The following is a 19,643-nucleotide window of genomic DNA, read 5'->3' as shown; positions in this document are numbered from 1 at the left end:
TAAAAAAAGAATCAGCATTAGCAATGCAATGCAAATCCCAACTGGCCACAAAAAATGCCACAAATGAGAACCATCTCCAAACTTCACATTCTACCATTTCTACCCCTCAACAACACCCCTCCAAACACCATATCATACACACACAAAAAAAAACAGGGGCATTTTCGTCACACCAATCTCAATTACCCCAGATCAACCTAACCCAAAATCAAACCAAAAAAAAAAAAAAGCGAACCAAACAAGAACCCAAATCTTCCGTCACCGTCTGTTCAAATCACGCACGTGACAGCCCAATCACCCACCGTCAGATCATCATTCAAACGGTCAAAAAAGAGTCCTTAAAATCGCACCCGTATGTGACGCTATCTCCAACAGTCCTATTATATTTTAAAAACCACGAAAACTGTTTTCCGTGATTTCTATTTCCCAAAATTTTTTTGTCAGGATCATTCAAAAACATAAAACATTTCTATATTTATATCTATATATATAGGATTTCGTTTTCCGCGAACCCTAATTCCAATTTTTCTTACAACAATTTTTGTTTTTTCGTTTTTCATTTTCAAAAAAAAAAAAAAAAAAAAAAATCTTTAGGATTCATAGCCATGAGTACTTGGGATCTTCTCAACATTCAACCTACAGAACTCAAATTCCAAGGTAAGTTTTTTCATTTTTCCCATTCCTTTAATTTTCTCAGTCTAATTTCTGTTTGGTTCCATAGAAAATTCAGGAGGTTTGCTGTGTGTGTGTGTGTGTGTATATATATATATATATATATTTTTTTTTTTTTCTTTCTAAATGCTGCTTTGGTTTGATCTGAATGCAAAATGCACGTTGATAATTCATGATTTGCCCTAATTTTCTGTTTGGTTCCTTGGAAAATTTTGTATTGTGTTTGTCACGCGAGAAAATTGAGGGGGTAAAATTGAACATGATTTGGGTTTTTGGGGTTTGAAAAATTGCAGTTTATTTAGGTTGCTTTCAGAATCTGTAAGCTTTATGGTTTTTTTTTTTGATTTTTTAATTTTTATTTCTGTTTGCTGTTTTGTCTAATGGCTTATGATGTATTTTATTGTTATTTTTCCTGTTTGTAACCTTTTTTTTTTAATTTGTTTGTTTCTGATATTTGGGGTTAATCTTGGCATGTGATTGATAAAGTTGAATTGAAGAAGCAGAGTTCATGTTCTATGCAATTGACCAATAAAACAGACAAATATGTGGCATTCAAGGTAGTTTGGTTTCCTATTGAATTTTAATCTTCTGTGTTTGATATATTTGGGTTAGCTGTGGTTTGGCATATTGTGTTATGCTTATCTTATGTTTGTAATTGATTAGGTTAAAACAACAAACCCCAAAAAATATAGCGTCCGACCCAATGCTGGTGTTGTTTTGCCTGGAGGCTCTTGCAATGTTATAGGTAAATACTTTAATTACTAGTAACTTTAATAGTAAGTGGTTCTTCTTGTTCATTTTTTAATGTATATAATATGTTATTTTTCCACTTTCCACTTTAGAATTTGAATTGCAGGATGGTGGGTTTTATTTAAATAATTTTTGCCACATTGGTTAAGTATTAATTTTAAAATGCTTGTCCAGGTTCTAAAGTTCTATCATTTTACATTGTAATTTGTCTATATCAATCTAGTTTTGGTTGATGAGTTTCTTGGCATGTATTCTGGCAGTAACAATGCAAGCTCAAAAAGAGACACCTGCTGATTTGCAGTGCAAGGACAAATTCCTTCTTCAAAGTGCTGCTGTGCCTGATGGTGTGACCACAAAAGACATAACCCCTGAAATGGTGTGATGGTTTTCCTGCCCCTTTTTTTTGGGGGGTGTTGTGGTGTTTTTTGGATTTTTTTTTCTTTTCTGTACTAACATGGTATAATATTTTAGTTCAACAAAGAGAGTGGTAAGGTCGTGGAAGAGTTCAAGTTGAGGGTCAGTTACATTCCTGCGAATCCCCCATCACCTGTCCCTGAAGAACCTGAAGAAGTTTCTTCCCCAAGGGCATCATCAGTGCTTGAGAATGGGCATCAAAATCGTTCATTGTTTGATGCTGTAAGTGTTTTTACCTTTCCTGTCTTGAAATCTTTTCTATTTTCTTAACATTTTAAACATTATTTAAGAAGCTTGTATGGAGACTTTGACAGCCTTCTGGTTTGCTGTTGACCTGCGATATTGTTTTAAATGTTTTGAAATTAGGTGTCAAGATCTTTAGAGGAGCCTAATGAGAAGTCTTCAGAGGTAAACCTCTGTTATTTTTAAAGATTAATATATTTCATTTTAATGATGAATTTTTCCCCCCAATTTATGTGGTTCCTTTGTTAATCTTTGAGAGTATGTGGAGTACTTATGTTTTTAGTTGTATGATGAAGGATGTTTGAACCATTTAGTGGTATAATAATTATGCTTACTTATTTTGCGTGTATATAAATAGTTGGAAGGATCTGTGTGGTGTTATCAAGCTTATAGTTTGATATTGCCTTTCTAGGAAGAATCAATGTCTGCCTAGGGTTAAAATGGCTGGTAATGGGTATGATGCTTTACGAAATTTATGGAAATAAAGAATGCAGAGCTTCATCAAATTAGTTGTTGATGCTTCATATTGTATTCTTTTTTTCTATGTTTCATTGACACTTAATTGGTATTGCCAAAATCTTTTGATAGCTACCATTTTTTGAGGAAAACTTCTCTGTTTGTTATTTTCTTCAGTATGAATTAAATTTGTAATGATGTTGAATGCTGATGCAAAATGGCAATAGTAAATGGTGGTGCTAGATGTCCTTATGGTAATATAGCATTGATGTTTTACATTATTCTTTTCTCAACTGAGTCAGTTTAATATTGTTTGTTATCTTAATCATGTCACTGAGTTCCAGTTTTGATGACCTCCTATGTACTTATAATTGTAGGTTATATTATGTTAACTGATTTAGGGGGGTTTGGTTTAGCACTTCAATCAAATAACAAATTGTAAAGATTTTTGGTAGTGACTCTTCATGTAATATTGCATGTCTGGCTGGTCCAGTGTGAAAGGAAAATCCAAAATTGGGGAGCCCTTGAAACTTTATGGACCTAGCAGGAGTGGAAATTTTTGGTCCAGTTATTTGCTATTAAATGACATGCCTCTCTTAAGATTTTTGTTTTTATTTTACTCCAGTTGTGCCAAGAAAGGCATTTTCTCCTTTAGGATTTCAGGTAATAGCCTGGCCTCTGTGTGTGGGTGTCCTCCACTCTATGGGACATTCTCAAGTAAAGAACTATTGATTTTGTGTTCAGGAAGTTACATGTTAGTCACACCCTCCTCCCTACTTCTAGTCAGGTCAAATCTTAAAATGCAAATTTGGGAGAAATCAAAGAGTAAGGTTATTTGAAGGTTATTTGTAGGTTATAGCTATTGGCTGTAGCAATCTAATATAAACCAATAGTTTCACTTTCTTGCTTTTGTGGAGGCTAATACGTTTAGTTAATTAAATTTTAGTTTTCATGCTTGGAGTTGGCTTTTTACAGGCCTAAAGTATGGGGGGGAAAATTTGTTACTTAAATGAAATAATTTAAGTAATAAAGTCAGAGGTGTACTTGTTGTACTTGGCACAATTGATGTTCTGCTGTATCATTGACAAAAACTACTTATAGCCCCCCATTGTCTTAGGTTTTGGCTTAGAATTAGATGCTCTCATCTCAGCCTTGTAATGGTGACAACAAGATACAGATAAAAGTCAATATGAAACACGTTCTAAAGTTCAAGATTAAATTTTAGGTTGGTTCAACACAAAATTAGATGCCTCATTCTCAGCCTTGTTTCAGGAGTTCACTATTTTGTGTAAATTTTGTCTTTATCTCTCTTGATACAGATACTTTCTATAGCCATATGCTATGCCAGTGGATAGGAATTTAGAAGTAGAAGCAATGAGGCTTGTGTAAGTTGTTTAATGGATGGGATAATGGGTGTTATTGATTAGTAATGAAGAACTATCTATCTTGAAAAATTGTCTTAGGTATTGGCTTACAATTAGATGCTCTCATCTCAGCCTTGTTATGGTGACAACAAGATACAGATAAAATTCAATGTGAAAGACGTTCTGAAGTTCAAGATTACATTTTAAGTTGGGTCAACACAAAATTAGATGCCCCATTCTCAGCCTTGTTTCAGGAGTTCACTATTTTGTAAATTTTATGTCTTTTTCTCTCTTGATACAGATACTTTCTATAGCCATATGCTATGCCAGTGGATAGGAATTTAGAAGTAGAAGAAATGAGGTTTGCTTAAGTTGTTTAATGGATGGGATAATGGGTGATATTGATTAGTAATGAAGAACCATCTATCTTGAAAAATTGGTTGCTAAGGTTTAAATGGGCACCTTACCCCTATGGGAAGTGTACCAAATAGGAAAATTGTTGTGTTTTGTTAAGTACTATCTTCACCTATCAAAAAAAAAAAGTTTTGTTAAGTACTATCTTCTTGTCAATTTTGAAAATGCTTGTCTTTCATTTTGCTTGAAGTTTGTTTTATGTCTAATTTACTTCTGTGTTATTGTGCTGGATTATTTTCATTTTCCCTGTAATAGAATTGGTTGATTGTGCCATTTTGCAAAGCAATAATTAATGGATATTTTTCCTTTAGGCATGGTCTTTGATTTCCAGGTTGACTGAGGAGAAAAGTTCTGCTTTGCAACAAAATCAAAAACTACGTCAGGAGCTGGTATTGGTTTTGTTTTTGCATTTATGGTGTTAAATTTTTATTTTTATTTATTTTTAAAGACTCCTGTGGTTTTTCAATAAATTCATATTCATATTGCTTGTTTCCAATATTTTCTAGAGATTGTGTGATTTTTCTTGTTATGTGGTTTCAGTAGAAGGCCCTCCTTCACTTAACTAAAATAATTTGAGTGGGGCCATACGTAACTGTCAATCTTGAAACTCAATTAAGCAAAGTGGGTACAACAACTAATCCATCTGCTTCAGTTAGCATTAAGTATTTGATAGTCTGTTGTACAAAAGTTCTCTCTAATTCACTGCTTTTGAATGGTACAGAAGTATTTACCACTTGTAAGATATAGTACTTAATTATTGTCGTGGAATGTTTATATAAATACATATATAGAGAGACTGCTATCACACATGTATGTGCTGAATTTTATAAGGAAACTCTAGTTTTTTTAGAAGGGTGGGTATGTGTGGTAATGATTCTATTCCTGTGGGGTTGGCCTTCAACTTGGTTTAGTTAGGTATTTGCTGGTTGATCGGTTCAAAATTCCCTCTTCCTTTTTTATGGACTTGGGGCTTGCAATGAATCCAGCATCCTTGATTGAAAGTTAATATAATAGTTAAAATGGAAAGAACATTTGCTCTTTTACAAATACCCCTTTTCCATGTGTAATTCTTTGTGATGAATGTGGTGCATTTTATCAATTTACTCCATCCTGTTTTCCTTTGTCATTTTAATAAATTTTATGTTTCATACTTGCTGTACGTTGTCATAATGTCATTACTATGTTTGACAGGATATTATGAGAAAAGAAATTAGCAAAAGTCGTGCTGGTGGCTTCTCGTTATTGATTGTGGTGCTGGTTGGTCTCATTGGCATCTTGGCTGGCTACTTCGTTAAGTAAACGTAGAAACCAGCATTTCGAGCAAATCTTTTATTTCTTACCCGATTGTTGGAATCAAGATTGTTGTTGTTGCCCCATATCTTTCTAAGACTTTTTAGGTCTTTTTTATATAGTGTGTAAATTGTAGCCTCTTATAATTTTACTTGACATTTTGAATGATTATTATGTCTTTTAAACAAACTTTCTTGATTGGAGGTGTGGTTGGATGAGTTCAGCTTATTGTAAACTCAATGCACAATATTGATTGTTTGGTTTAGTTAAGAATTTTTTACTCTCTTTGAGTGTTATGAATGGATTCGTTTATTTAATTGGTGCTCAGGTCATTGATTACTACAGATTGTAATCTAGGGTTTTTTGCTTCAACTCAAGAATTGTGCTAGTGATGCTGAATATTTGGTGAAATATGTTTAAATATGCTACACGTTGGGAGCTCTTCCTGGACCTGATAGCTCTATGGTTTTGCTCTTCCAGCAAGACCTACTGTTATCCCTCAGAGACCCAATTTGTGTGTTGCGCTTGCATGACATAATGGTTCCATATTCTTTTTTGTAATTTGCATGGGAACATTGTTTGTCCCACGCTACTATCAATATATTTTCATTTCAATTATTTTCCCCACCCTGGTGAAGTGAACAATGGTATGTTTTCTTGCACCCACTAGGGCTGCGTTTGGTAACTATATTGTGGAAATTTACTATTGTGGAATGCATTCTAGCAAACTTCATTTAAAAAAAAATGTTTTATGTGATGTGTTTTTTCAATGAATTAATTTTCTAATTAAAATATTAAATAATTTTAGTTAAATAGTAAACATGCACTTTTTTTTTTTAAATTTCTTATTTAAGTGTCATCTTTCTTCTTAGTAATTTCTCTACTATCTTCTGTTTCCTCAGATTTTATATTATTTTATTTTTTATTTTTGCAAAACTTAGGTACAGTTTTTTAAGTTTTACTACATATGTTTCTCAATAAAATTTAAATACATAATTTGCATTGATCACTAAAACACAAATAATACTATCTTTTCCAAGAACAGTTAAATGCAAAGTGTAACTTCACATGGTTCATATATATAACCTTACTAGCTTCCTGAGAACCACACCTCCTCAGCCAAAAAAAGCCTACCAAATCATTCAAGTCCACACAAGTTTTGCTTTATATTATTCTTCTAGTTGTAAATATGACATACTGCCCTCACCATTGCTCTAACTTAACCTTCTACCTTTCCTTCTCTCATTTCATTATATTCGTGACACACATGAATCCACACAAGAAGAAATATCAAATTCGTTAATATTGGACATTCTCTCCAGGCTTACCCTCAAAACCCTCTCAGTGCAGGAACGTCTTTAAAACTTGTTAAACAATGATTCACTCGCCTTGCTTAACTAAGTTACATCTTGGCAAAAGTTCAAGTTGTTTATAATGAGGATTTCATGGTTTTGAAGACACCATTTGATGGGAGTGCGATAGCCGATAGTAGATTAGATTTTTAGACCAAATTTGACTAAAAACGTATTGAGGTTGATGTGAATACTCTAAAACTATGCAAGACGAAATATATGAAATATGGAAAACATGATTTTTGTAAAAATATGGTATAAAAAGCAGAAAAAAAAAAAAACCCCATAAACTCCGCACTAAAAAATGGAAATAAGTTATTTCTTCTACCATATTTCAATTTAGTAGTATATTTTCTTTATTTTGATTTAGTTTTAAAGATGTTTTAAGAATTCAACTTATTAAACATTTAATATAATTAGCATATATAGATATATTCCATTTTTAGTTTTTACTAATCATGTAGAGAGTTGCAGTTGTAGGAGAAGATAAACAAGAGCATGGAGTTTTTGTATTTGCTTCGAATAACCTTAATACCTTCCTTCTCTTATTAGGCCAAACTTACTTGAATAATTCAAATTGATCCAAAATTTGAAGTACATCAATAAATTTGACTTTACACACATCCATTAAGGAAAATAATTTAATAATAAAACATTATCCTACATAATCCTCAACCACGATGAAGTCAAATTCGAAAGTTAAAAAATAAATCTTGTTCAAAATAAAAAATAAAAACATTTCATGCTATTTCTTGCATCCACTTGTTGATATCCCAGGTGTCCCGAAATTCATCATCATCAATTGAAATAATCTTCTTCAACGCAGAGAAATACATCTCCTCCCTCCATTTCTCCAGGGGTGGTAAATCCAATATTTGAGTGACTAGCCAGTTTTCATAATCAAACTGACCAAATAAACAAATGTCAATCAGCAATGTGCGTGTGAGAGAAAGAAAGATAAATGACTAATTATTTAATATAGCACTTGGAAACCTTGTTTTGAAGCTGATGAGTGTGCTGCTTAGGCCATCCACTCTCCTCCATATGCTGGTAGAGTTCTTCAACAGATGATGCCATCTCTTCTTCACTTGGCAATGCCACCTTGCCAGATAAAACTCTTGCCACCCATCGGGATTGTAACTCAATTATTAAAGTGGTAACACCCTGATTACATATTGAATAATACTTAGTCAACCTAAAAGATGAAGCAATAAGAAGTATTGGATATAACTTAAGAGAGATATTATGTAGAACAAAATATAGCTATTCAAAATTGTTGCCATCAAGATAAAGAAATTTAATGCTTTGATATCTGACATTTTTCATCCTTTTGTCTTTGTGGTGATCAAATATGGACTATCATAGCCACTTTTTACCAGAAAAGTCTAATCATAAAAGGGTTAAGAGTTATGAATAGGAGGGAAATTGACGTGCTAAGTTCATCTCGCAATGCCAAACTGCACATTACTCAAAAGAAATATTTTCATGTTCTTGAATACTTATAAATTCATAGCACAGAATAGCATACCCTGTAAGGTAGTCCTACAAAAGAAAGCCAAGGAGCTAACTGTGGCGGGAAAACATGTTTATACAGGGGTCCAACACGATTGTCATCCACGCTCACTATTCCATTTGTTCTTAAAAATGGGAAATGGTATTTGTACCTGCAGGAGGAGAACAATAATCAACATCTAAAAGGAGAGGTCGAAAATTTTGCAAGTATCAACCTGGCATATGAAAAAAGTTCTTAATTTATGTAACTGAGACTAAGAAAATAGAGCAGATATGAAATCACTTTCAGGGCATTACCCAGTACAATGCATGATGACATCTGCATAGACAAATGATCCATCTTGGAATACTACTTTACCATCTTCTTTAGTACATTCTATCTGCAGAAGGTTACCATCCATTAGGAGAATAACTTATCCATTTTAAAGTTTCTGATGTCAAAGCTGTTAGAAATAAGAATTTTCTAGTAAAGAGATCACCAAACCATTGAATGTTGCCAGATATTATCGTGACTTTCCAACTTTTTGAAATGGATATCTGAGGCTCGTAGGGCTTGATGAACTTCTTTTGCAACAGAGGAGATCTCTGTCAAGATGTCAACTGCACTAGATCCATTTCCAATTACCACCACAATCTGTCAACCGTGATCACACAAATACTATTAAGGAAAGGAAAGGCACCAAAAACAATTACACTACCAGAATTCATGAACGAAATTAATTAAGAAGTGTGGAGCCAATATATGTGATCTTGTAGTATGCCACCATTGACAAAGCAGACAAAGTGAATTTTACTGACTTTGGAAATAAGGTCACTTTGTTTGCAATACTATCTTGGCCTCTTTCTCATCTTTTTTTCCTTCATCCCTGTAAGCTAAGCAAAACGTTTTACGATTCTAAATCCTCACTTTAGGGTAAGTTTGTAGTTTGAATCTTAGTACCAATAATTAATTGAATGCGTGCAATCTATTACAAACTAGATGCTAGATAAAGCCATGAAATTTGCAAGGTCATTGCACAAGGCAATGACAGACAGGTATGGAAGCAGAGCTGGAGCAAACTGTAATAGAAAACTGAAAGCTATTTTAAATGGTTACTTCAGAATGTGATAGACACCTAAGACACCACACCATGTCTGAACATGTAATGACTTGGGTATGAGTGTATGCAAAATCTATCTGAGAGTTCCACCGGCATATGAGGATATGTTCCTAGATGACTAAAATTTCCAAACAATAGTCTTACATTGTTCTCCTGTTTCTCAAACATATACTATTTCAAATCATGTCTAGTATGTTTCTATAGTAGAGGCAAGAAAAATTATACACAGACAATTGTTAGTTTCTAAGTTGAATAATTAAGGAATTAAACAAATCGGTGCCTTGACATGCACACAAGCACACCCTTGACAACTCTATATAAGTCCATGGAATATAGTATGCAAGTTGTTTTGAAAAGAGTAAGAGAAGATTTTGTATCTCTTTCTGTTGCCTTGGTAAATCTACAATTTCTTTTGTATGGAAACAAGTCTTTCATCTTTTACAGACAGTATTTTTTTATAATTTAGTTCCCCTAAAATGTATCAACTTGGACACACAACATTCCCAAGCAATGCCTTTAAAAATGATGATAAAAATCATACCTGAACTCTGTTTTGTATGGTAGTTTATAAAATATTATTCCATAACCTTATTTTTGCTTAGTCACATCCATTGCATAGATCTAGATAATAAAGTACAAGAATGTATTTGTAGAAAGCAAGGTGAACAACTTGGCATAGAATAGCAGCAGCCAGCAACAAACTGTATTCATGTTTTAGATGAAGAGAAATTGGTGATGTTGGAAAACAACAATACTAACTTTTACTTACTAGATTTTGAAATGGTTCGGGAGTCCGGTAGTTGTGGCTGTGTATTTGCACTCCTGGCCAAGAATCCATTCCTATCACACAACATAAAAATGGCAACACTTGTAAAAAATGAATAAAAGGTAATCGAAAGAATCAAAAAATACTAATTATAATCTATTAGGAAGCACATCCACAACAAACATGCAAAGAGCAAGAAATCATATAAAAGCCTTCAACAGACATGCGCTGCTTTTATGTCTCTCTACGTAAAGTTAATAGCATATTTTTGCCACAAGGTAGTCACATACTATATTACTTCATATTAAGCATTGGAGAAATCAAGAATTGGAAGTGTGGGGGGGTTTTTTCCCCGCACACTCAGCTCATTGTCCTCTTTGGGGAGCCAAGCCCGTAAGGATTTGTCCTCGTCCCCGAGTGTGGTCTTTGGAGTTTTCACCTTCTTGAGGCTTGACACCCTTAGTCCCACATCGGTTAGAGAAGCGCCCCACGCATGCCTTATAAGCCCTTGGAGCAAGGCATGGTGTACCACTCAGCCACACATGTGTGATAAATTGGTAGATTCTAGTTAGTTTAATTGGTACAATATCTTGTTACACCAAAAAGCAAATGAGTGTTTTGATCTTATAATAAAAAACAATTTTCGGGAACGGATGCTATAAATTGAAATTTTTTATAAAAAAATTCTTTAAATAAAAACGTGATAAATTGGGAAATGAATGAGAAAAATGAAATGATGGTGTTTTTTTTAGTGTTGAAGTGTATTGGTTAAAGTTAAGTTATTTTATTTTAATTAAAGTTAAAGTAAAGTTTTTTATTACAATTTACTACTTTTTTTAGGGAGTCAAACACTTTTAAGTATAAAAAAAAAGCATTTATTTATTAATTTTTGTTATTTTTCAAGCCTTTCTTTTATTTTTAACTTTTTATTTAAAAATTACACGTACCAAAAGCAAGTGAATGCACTGATAATGCTCCACTTTTGACAGTTTTAGTACTTTTTGTCCTTTTTTTTCCTATTAAAAAAAAATTGAAGATGAAATGTATGAGGATGGGATCAGAACAGAGGACCGTTTGGTAAGAGAGTTTCAAACCAACTGCAAAGTAACTATTTTTTTTTTTTTTTGGAGAAGAATTGCAAAGTAACTATTAAACTATGCTAATATTACAAAAACATATATATATATATATATATATATACATATACACAATAGTCTCATCACTCGCACTTCGAACATATAATGAGGCTTTTTTTTTTAGTTTAGTGTTATAATTTTATATTCATCTCAATTTGAGATGTTTCTTTCTTCTATCTAATTAAAATATACATATAATGATTTTTATTTTGAATATAGAAAATACATTCATTAACATGGAAAAAAAAATGTACAAATAGATATGGAGAGAAAAAAATTTAGACACCAACATAAATAAATAAAAAATAAAATATTAAGAAGAAAAAAATCGAGTACATTAAAAATCACATTTTTTTTTAATGTACATTAATAAAAAAAAGTGAGATTAAAATTTAAAAGAAAGGAAACTGAAAAAAGAAAAAGAGAGAACTGTGACTTTGTTTTTATATATAATTTTTATTTTAAAATATATACTTATAAATTAAATAATTTTAAAATAACAAGAGAATGACCCTTATTGTTTAAAGTAATATTTTATTTGGGGTTAAAATTATATTTTTACTGAATTTTCTTTTAACTTTACCTTGTCTTTTAACTTTGTCTCTTGAACACAGAAATGCAGAGCATTTAAGAGGGAAAAAAAAAAAAAATGCCAAACAGGAAACCTTTAAATAGCATAGATAAATCAAAACAAACCTGGGAAGTGTGCAGTTCGTGGCTCGGTGTGATGACCATTACAAACCACCACAGCCTCAAACACCTCTTCCTCTTCTGACTCACTCCTCCGAGTTCTCGACTCAACAACCCACTCGTGACTCGCTTCATCAACTCGTTCAACCCGAACCACTTCGTGCTCGAACCGTACCAACTCAACCAACCCAAAATCCTTAGCAAAGTCCTCAAGGTATAAGAGCATCTCCTCGTGACCCGGGAACTCTCTCGGATCCTTTCTCTCCGTAAACGGGTAGTCCAAGAACCCCATGAGTCGCCTCGGCAGGTTGACTCGGAGCGACTGGTACAAGCTGCTGTGGACAATTTCACGACCCGGGTCGAGACCCAATGGGTCGGGTTCCACACGTGGATCATAGGCCCACGTGCCACCGAGTCTATTGGTTTTCTCGAAGATGGTGACAGCGTGGCCTTGCGTTTTGAGCTCACGTGCGGTGTGTAATCCGGACACACCAGCTCCGATCACTGCCACTTTTAAATATTGCTCTTTCATGGGCACTTTTTATTTTCTTAAGGCTTTGAGAAAGTAATAAATGTGTGCAACTTTATATAGTGGTGTTTGTGTTTGTGTTTGTGTTTGTGTTTGCTTTTTTTTTGTGTTTGGTGGGCAGTGTTTGTGTTTTTGCTTTTGATGGAATTTTTGATTGCTCAGCTCAATTCATTGAGATAAATCGTTGATGGTTTTAGACTGGATTTTGTTTTTTACCTTTGCCCATTTGGTTTTGCCAGTTTCCTATATTGTTTTGGCCAGACAATTCAAACGACAGCTAGGTTCTATGACTGATTTTTTTATTATTAAAAAATTAAACTTATATGGTTTTTAATTGCTATCAAGTAGGTTAAACATTTATTTTCTTTTTTGAGAAACAAGTAGATTAATCATTAAAGTAACTTTTTGAAATATAATTTTTTTTTTGGAGGGTAGACTTTTTTGGTTTAAATTCAAAATAGCAATAGTTTATTTTATTTTATTTTATTTTATTTTATTATTATTAGCATTATTATATATAAATATAATTTGATAGGTGGAGGTGGAAAGATTTTAGACTTCAATGTCATTGTTAGACCACCGCATACCTTTGGTGCGATGGTCACTCTACAAGTATAAGTGTTTGTACAGTGGGGGGTAAGTGCTGGGGTTCAAGTCTCTAACTCTACAAGTATAAGTGTTTGTGCAGTGGGGGGTAAGGGCTGAGGTTCAAATCTCCAAGAGAGAGTTTCACAGACATATGCATTTAGATTAGACTAGAGTAGAATTCTATCTTATAATCAAAAGAAAAAGAAAAAAAAAGGTCTTTGTTAGTTGTTACAAACATTAGGAGATGCCAATTAGTTAAAATACTAAATATAAGACTTTTGGCCGAATAGCACTCTTTATAATCAATCAACGAATCAAGTGCTCTCTTTGACAAGAAAATTTATTACATAAATTCTTTACTTAAGTGCCACATTATAGATAATGACTAATTAAAATTCAAAAGATAAGAACTCTTTATTTTCTTAGATTTGTTTTATCAAGACATTTCTCAAGCATCAAGACCTTTCTTCCTCTCACAAAGTGATGTCGTGAAAGTCTGAAGAAAGTACACACGATACTCTCTTTAATGAATAGAAATTAAACTGTTAGATTCCGGCAGTAAACCTCAAATCTACGAGGGGTTTTTTGAATCCACAATGTGATAAATTGGAATCTACCAAAGAAAGAATATGACAAAATATCTATATTTTATTGATAATAATCTATGAAAAATGTTTACAAACTTAAAAGTCTATTTAAGGGCTCTGACAATAAAATATATTCTAAAATAAGTCTTAATTAATACCTAACCATAACATGAACCAAATTTGACCTAAAATGCATTAAATGCACCTAAAAAAAAAAAAGGAAATAAATGTCCTAAACCTAAAATAACAAAAATTATATAAAAATACCAAATATAATAAATTACAGAAATTAATTTGAAGATCTTGTCCCATATCACAAAGCACAAAACTTGTCGTGTTTCCACTCATCATTTTCACCTCCTACATTTCTGTTAAAATACTATTATTACTATTTTCGTGTGTATTCTAATAAATATTATTATTTACTCAAAAAAATAGGGATGTTTATTCCACATTTGTTGTGTGTGTCTAGTGTCCGCTGTTTATAATCTCAGTCTACAATTACAAAGGTTAGACCCTTTTGTAGTTGTATTCTGATTATGTAATGTATTATAAACCCGGTTTAAAATACTATTATTACCATTTTCGTGTGTATTCTAATAAGTATTACTATTTACTTAAAAAAAAAGGATGTTTATCCCACATTAGTTGTGTGTGTCTAGTGTTCGTTATTTATACCCCTAGTGAATCACAAAGGTTAGGCCCTTTTGTAGTTGTACTCTGGTTATGTAATGTATTATAAATCCGGTTTAAAATACTATTATTACTATTTTCGTATATATTCTAATAAGTATTACTATTTACTCAAAAAAAAAAAAAAACCCATAGCCTTTTATTTTCATGCCATAGGTTATGTGCTTTTTTATTTTATTTTAGCCCTAATAATTTATCGGTTTCTTTGTAATTTACGACTACCATTTAGTGTGGTATTGGTATTAGCGTCGACCATGAAAGTATTAAATGATGATGATTTTGGAGTTTTCTTTGTTGTGAATCAAGACTATCTCAACTTCAATTGCAACTTCAAGTTTAGTTTAGCTATTCAACAATAGTGCGCAAACGGTGTACATACTATAGTCATATTGTTAGTTTTATCCAAAAAAACTACAATTAAGTAGTTTTTCACAAAATTTTTATGTTCCTTTTAGGATTAGTTTCAAATTATTTAATTTGTTGTTATGGTTTTGATATACGACTGCAAGTTAATTAGTGTGCTATACTTTTCTACATAAAGACAATGCTCATTTGTACAATTAATAATACAAGATCAGTTCTTCTAATTTTAGCTTATACTTTTCTTGAATTTTAACGTTATCTTTGTATTTTGTTTATTTTTTTTTGTTTTATTTTTCTTTTTAAAGGATATAAAGGTCCTATTCGAGGAAATTAAATATTGATAAATGGAAGTATATTTAGCCAATTTTTCTTTATTTGATTATGTTCTCTTTATGTTGGTACACAAATAATTTTGTTTAATTTAGATTATGAACAAAGTGTTTGAGATTGAGGTCTTGGGATTTGGTGGTGAGAATGAAGTGGTTAACGAAGTGTTCGATTTTAGAAATAAAGTCCACCTTTTATCTAGATGTTATTTTATTATTTTAAATATTAAATTTATAATATGGTATAAACTCTTAAAAATATCTAATAACTATGCAATTCCAATCTCTCTCTCTCTCTCTCTCTCTCATATTAGTAAAGAAAACCCACTCAATAGTCGAAAACTATGGATAAGAAAAAAATTATAAAATATGAATTAAGAATATTAAACTTCAAAGTAATTAGCAATGTTATGGGAAACATCATAAATACTATATATACCAAAATGAGTATTACATATGGATCTTAAAAAAAGTATAAATTATTTTCTAATAAAATAATCAAGTATCCGCACATCGTGTGGGACTTTATCGCATGGGACATTATCTACTATAATTAAATTGTTTGAGTAAGTATGTTGTAAAAAAAAAAATTTATTAGTAAGGATAAGGTATATAACTTCGTGCGATTTATTAGTCAAGTCATAATAATGGATCAGATTTTGAAAGCTTTTTTATTTAGTCCATGTATCAAAAAAAGTTAGACAATAATCTCTCAAGACCCATAGGAGCCTTGTAGTTTGATACTACCATCCATTCTTAGGTGAATCTCTCACTCCCCCATTTAGATGTAAGGAAAAAACAGACTCAAAATACAAAAGAATATCTATTTATATAGGTAAAGAAAAAGGGAATGGTATTCGCAGCAAAAATAAAGAAAAATTTAAACTTTTCTCTTCAGCAATCATATGAAAAAGAAAATCAAAAGAAAAGTTCACTTCTATTTCAACTTTTCTGAATTGTGAGATCCAATTAGCTTAACTGGTAAAGTTTCAGATAGTTGAATAAGAGATCTGAAGTTTAATTTCCACTTACACCAAAAACCGACTGGTGTCTTGATTTAATGATAAAAAGTTATCATTAGAAACGGACGTTATAAATTGAAACTAAAAAAAAAAAAAAAAAAATTGAATTGATCTCATTAGTCATTACACCATGTGTAAATGTGTAATAGGTATTACACTGGTCTCGGTATGGAAACTTTATTGGCCAAGGCCCACTTTTTACAATCCACCCAATTTAGGTGGAAATGGACAGAAATGTGTGACCGAAAAATTTATCTGCCTTTTATGACTTTTAGGGTCTATTTGGATACTGCTTATTTGTTGAAAATTGAAAATTTATTGTTGAAAATACTGTGACATAATTTTTTTTATAACGCCAAAACATTGTTCACGCATTTTGTGCAAGTTGTCTGATTCATGAACAGTATCATGGGACTAGCCAAATGTAAACGCTGAAACCGTAGTACGCAAACGCACGCTTCAATTTACAAATTTACATGACTTTTTTTATATCCATTTCCACTTCAAAATATTTTTATTATTGATTATATATTTTTATTATTTTATATATGTTTGTATCGTTAAAGGTTCAATTAATATTTACCAGTCAACATTTGTTTATTAGATACTCTATTATTAATCAACAATGTAAGTGGAGAACTAGAAAACCAAGGGGCGGCCCCTTGATACGAGACTTCGGGCTAATTTGACTCTTCAAATTGGGCATATCAAAAAATTGTTATGTGCTACTAGGAAAAAAAAATGAATTTTTGTTCATCTTTGTAATATTCTGAACTATATTCATAAACATCACAGCAAATTAGAAATTTTCATTTATTCAACTAGTATTGATTGAAAGGCGAAAGACACATACATAAATTAGTACAATTATTCACTGTGTACAAGGATATGCATGCTTAGCATCCATGACTGAATAGTCAAAGCACTCAACTTATAATTGGCAAATCCTTAGGTTAAATTCCAACCGGATGCATGCCTACAGACATTTCATTTTATTTTATTAAAATTAACTCTATGTACAATTAGTTTAAGAAAAAAATTTAAATGGCACATTTATAATTTTTACAAAGGTAGGATGTGCTTGAATAAACATTTCCTACCTAAAAGCTCGGAATTAAATCTCAAAAAAAAAAAAAGAAAAAAAGTTCGGGATTAGAATTTCTGCAACTAATGAGAACTGTAATTCTCAAAAAGTTTGTCAAACGAAAGACTAATAGTTTTTCTGCCGCCTTCATGATTCATGTATTGTGATTGACAACGCAAATGTAGCCCCAAAACGGGAACAAAACACAAAATTTAGTAAAGGGAAAGGAATGTACAAGAACTAGTTAAAATCTAACAAGGAAAACTGATAACGAGAGAACATTACACTACCAAGGAAACAGATAAGAAAAGAACAATGGGCTAAACTGACAAGGAAAGTGTCATGTACATACTGAAGTGAAAGAGACTCAAATTAAATGTGTGACAGTAAAATAAGGAACTAAGCAGTGAGAGAATTAAGTAGGACTAAAGAACACAAAGTTTGATTTGATTATAGGACACGGACATACGAGGCGGAAAACCTCAATTTCCAATGTAAGTAACTGATTCGGCACAAACAATCACTTCCAAAATCATTTCATGAGTCATAACTCCATACACACACATACACACACATATACATATATATATATATATATGTAATGCTTTTGATGATAAACTTTTTCAGTCTTGGTGTGTCCCACTTCTCAATGTGTAGAAAACCACATACAAGACTAGGATGCACAAACACGGAAATGGGCATAGGTACAGATATGTGGACGATATAGTGACACGAGCAATTTATGAAAATTTATAACATGATATAGGATATAGAACACTGTTACAAGATGAGTAAGACATAGATACGGCATAAATACAACACCTCAAATGAAGTGTCGGTGCATCCTAGATACAAGATTACCAATCACGTATTAGCTAAGGCTACATTAGTTCCATATTTTGTAAAACAGTAATCACCCAGCACCTCACACATATCCGGCCGGCCAGCTGAGCACATTTATTTACAGGTATTGATTTGCACATATTTCTTTTATACTTTGTCCATTCACATTACTCATTTCACTTTTTAAATGTGATCATCAATAAAAATATGGACATTATATGTGAAATTATGGACATTGTGCGAATAAAATTTATATCAATGAGTTTGAGATAACAATTGCTGTTAATTTATTCTCAAAAAAAAAAAAAAAATTACCTTTAATTTACTTTGGCATGGTTATGAATAAAGTCAGTAACTTGTGAGAATTCTTGCAACCACTTGTCTACGTCCCAAGTGTCCCGATATTCTACGCCATAAAATGGTATAAGAGTAGCACCTGAATGTTATCTTTGAATGAATGAATTCATGCCTTAAAATTTGAAGTCAAAAGAGAAGTGGAAGAAGAAGTAAGATACTTACATACACCAAGAAACATCTTTTCTCTCCACTCTTCTAGTGGAGGCAATCCCAGTTGATCGACCAGCCAGTTTTCATACTCAAACTGTCATGTCACACAATGAGAACAAAGTCAATAAGATGTGTGTGTTTGAATATCGCCAGACAACAATTTACACAAACTTTGAGTTGCTAGATTTTTATTGGTTCTCCTATGTGCCAACAATTGACGTCATTTTATCATCTACCATTAACAACTTGTCACCTCGACAACTGAAATATACTTTGTGAATTTTTATTGGTGTGTGTTTTGGGTGGGGAGAATCATTATTGAATAATGTGATTCAGAAACCTTGTCCTGCTGAAGCTTATGCGTGTGGTGCTTAGGCCATCCAGTCTCGTCCATATGCTGGTAGAGTTCTTCAACAGATGACGCCATGTATTCTTCTGTAGGCAGTGCCACCTTCCCAGATAAAACTTTGGCCACCCACCTGGCCTGGAACTCGAAAAGTAGAGTGGGAATAGCCTGATTGTACAGTGAACTATGATACTTAGTCAATGTAAAGCAATCAAGGGTGAGTAAGTATTGGTCATCTTATAAAGAGCACTTAATTAAAGATTATAAAATGATTACTTAAATAACTTGTGTCTGGAATTTAAGGCTCTGAATTGTACCTTGTGAGGCAGTCCCACAAAAGAGAGCCAAGGAGCTAAGCATGGTGGGAAAACATGTTTATATAGGGGTCCAACACGGTTGTCATCCACACTCACTATGCCATTTGTTTTTAAAAATGGAAAATGGTATCTGTACCTGCAGGTGGATAACAATATTCAACAACCCAACAAAGGCGAGTCAGCAATATTTGAGATCAATGATCATATATACATGAGGAAAATGCTTAGACTACTACCAATTTAGCTACTAAAGGTTTACAACTTGACATGACAATGAAG

The 19,643-nt window shown here is 32.4% G+C and overlaps 2 protein-coding genes and 1 pseudogene across 2 annotated transcripts; 1 reads left to right on the top strand and 2 right to left on the bottom strand.

Annotated features, from left to right (window-relative positions):
• Positions 1-513: 513 nt before the first annotated feature.
• On the top strand, positions 514-5,912 carry LOC115987543 (vesicle-associated protein 1-3). The gene is made up of 8 exons (XM_031111116.1): positions 514-657; positions 1,159-1,229; positions 1,336-1,417; positions 1,683-1,798; positions 1,894-2,058; positions 2,203-2,244; positions 4,625-4,702; positions 5,505-5,912. The coding sequence occupies exons 1-8, from the start codon at positions 606-608 to the stop codon at positions 5,610-5,612; spliced, it is 714 nt and encodes a 237-aa protein (XP_030966976.1). The 5' UTR covers positions 514-605; the 3' UTR covers positions 5,613-5,912.
• Positions 5,913-7,496: 1,584 nt separating this feature from the next.
• Positions 7,497-12,879, bottom strand: LOC115987076 (flavin-containing monooxygenase FMO GS-OX-like 2). Its single transcript, XM_031110526.1, has 7 exons — positions 12,166-12,879; positions 10,337-10,407; positions 8,952-9,101; positions 8,765-8,847; positions 8,484-8,619; positions 7,949-8,119; positions 7,497-7,860 (listed from the first exon to the last, which is right to left on the bottom strand). The coding sequence occupies exons 1-7, from the start codon at positions 12,689-12,691 to the stop codon at positions 7,696-7,698; spliced, it is 1,302 nt and encodes a 433-aa protein (XP_030966386.1). The 5' UTR covers positions 12,692-12,879; the 3' UTR covers positions 7,497-7,695.
• A 5,632-nt stretch (positions 12,880-18,511) lies between these two features.
• Positions 18,512-19,643, bottom strand: part of LOC115985169 — a 35,522-nt pseudogene continuing 34,390 nt past the window's right edge.

The sequence above is a fragment of the Quercus lobata genome, chromosome 4, assembly GCF_001633185.2.
Source record: "Quercus lobata isolate SW786 chromosome 4, ValleyOak3.0 Primary Assembly, whole genome shotgun sequence".
Classification (NCBI taxonomy): Eukaryota; Viridiplantae; Streptophyta; class Magnoliopsida; order Fagales; family Fagaceae; genus Quercus; species Quercus lobata.
Note: the sequence above shows the minus strand (reverse complement) of the source record. Positions and strands in the feature narration are given on the sequence as shown.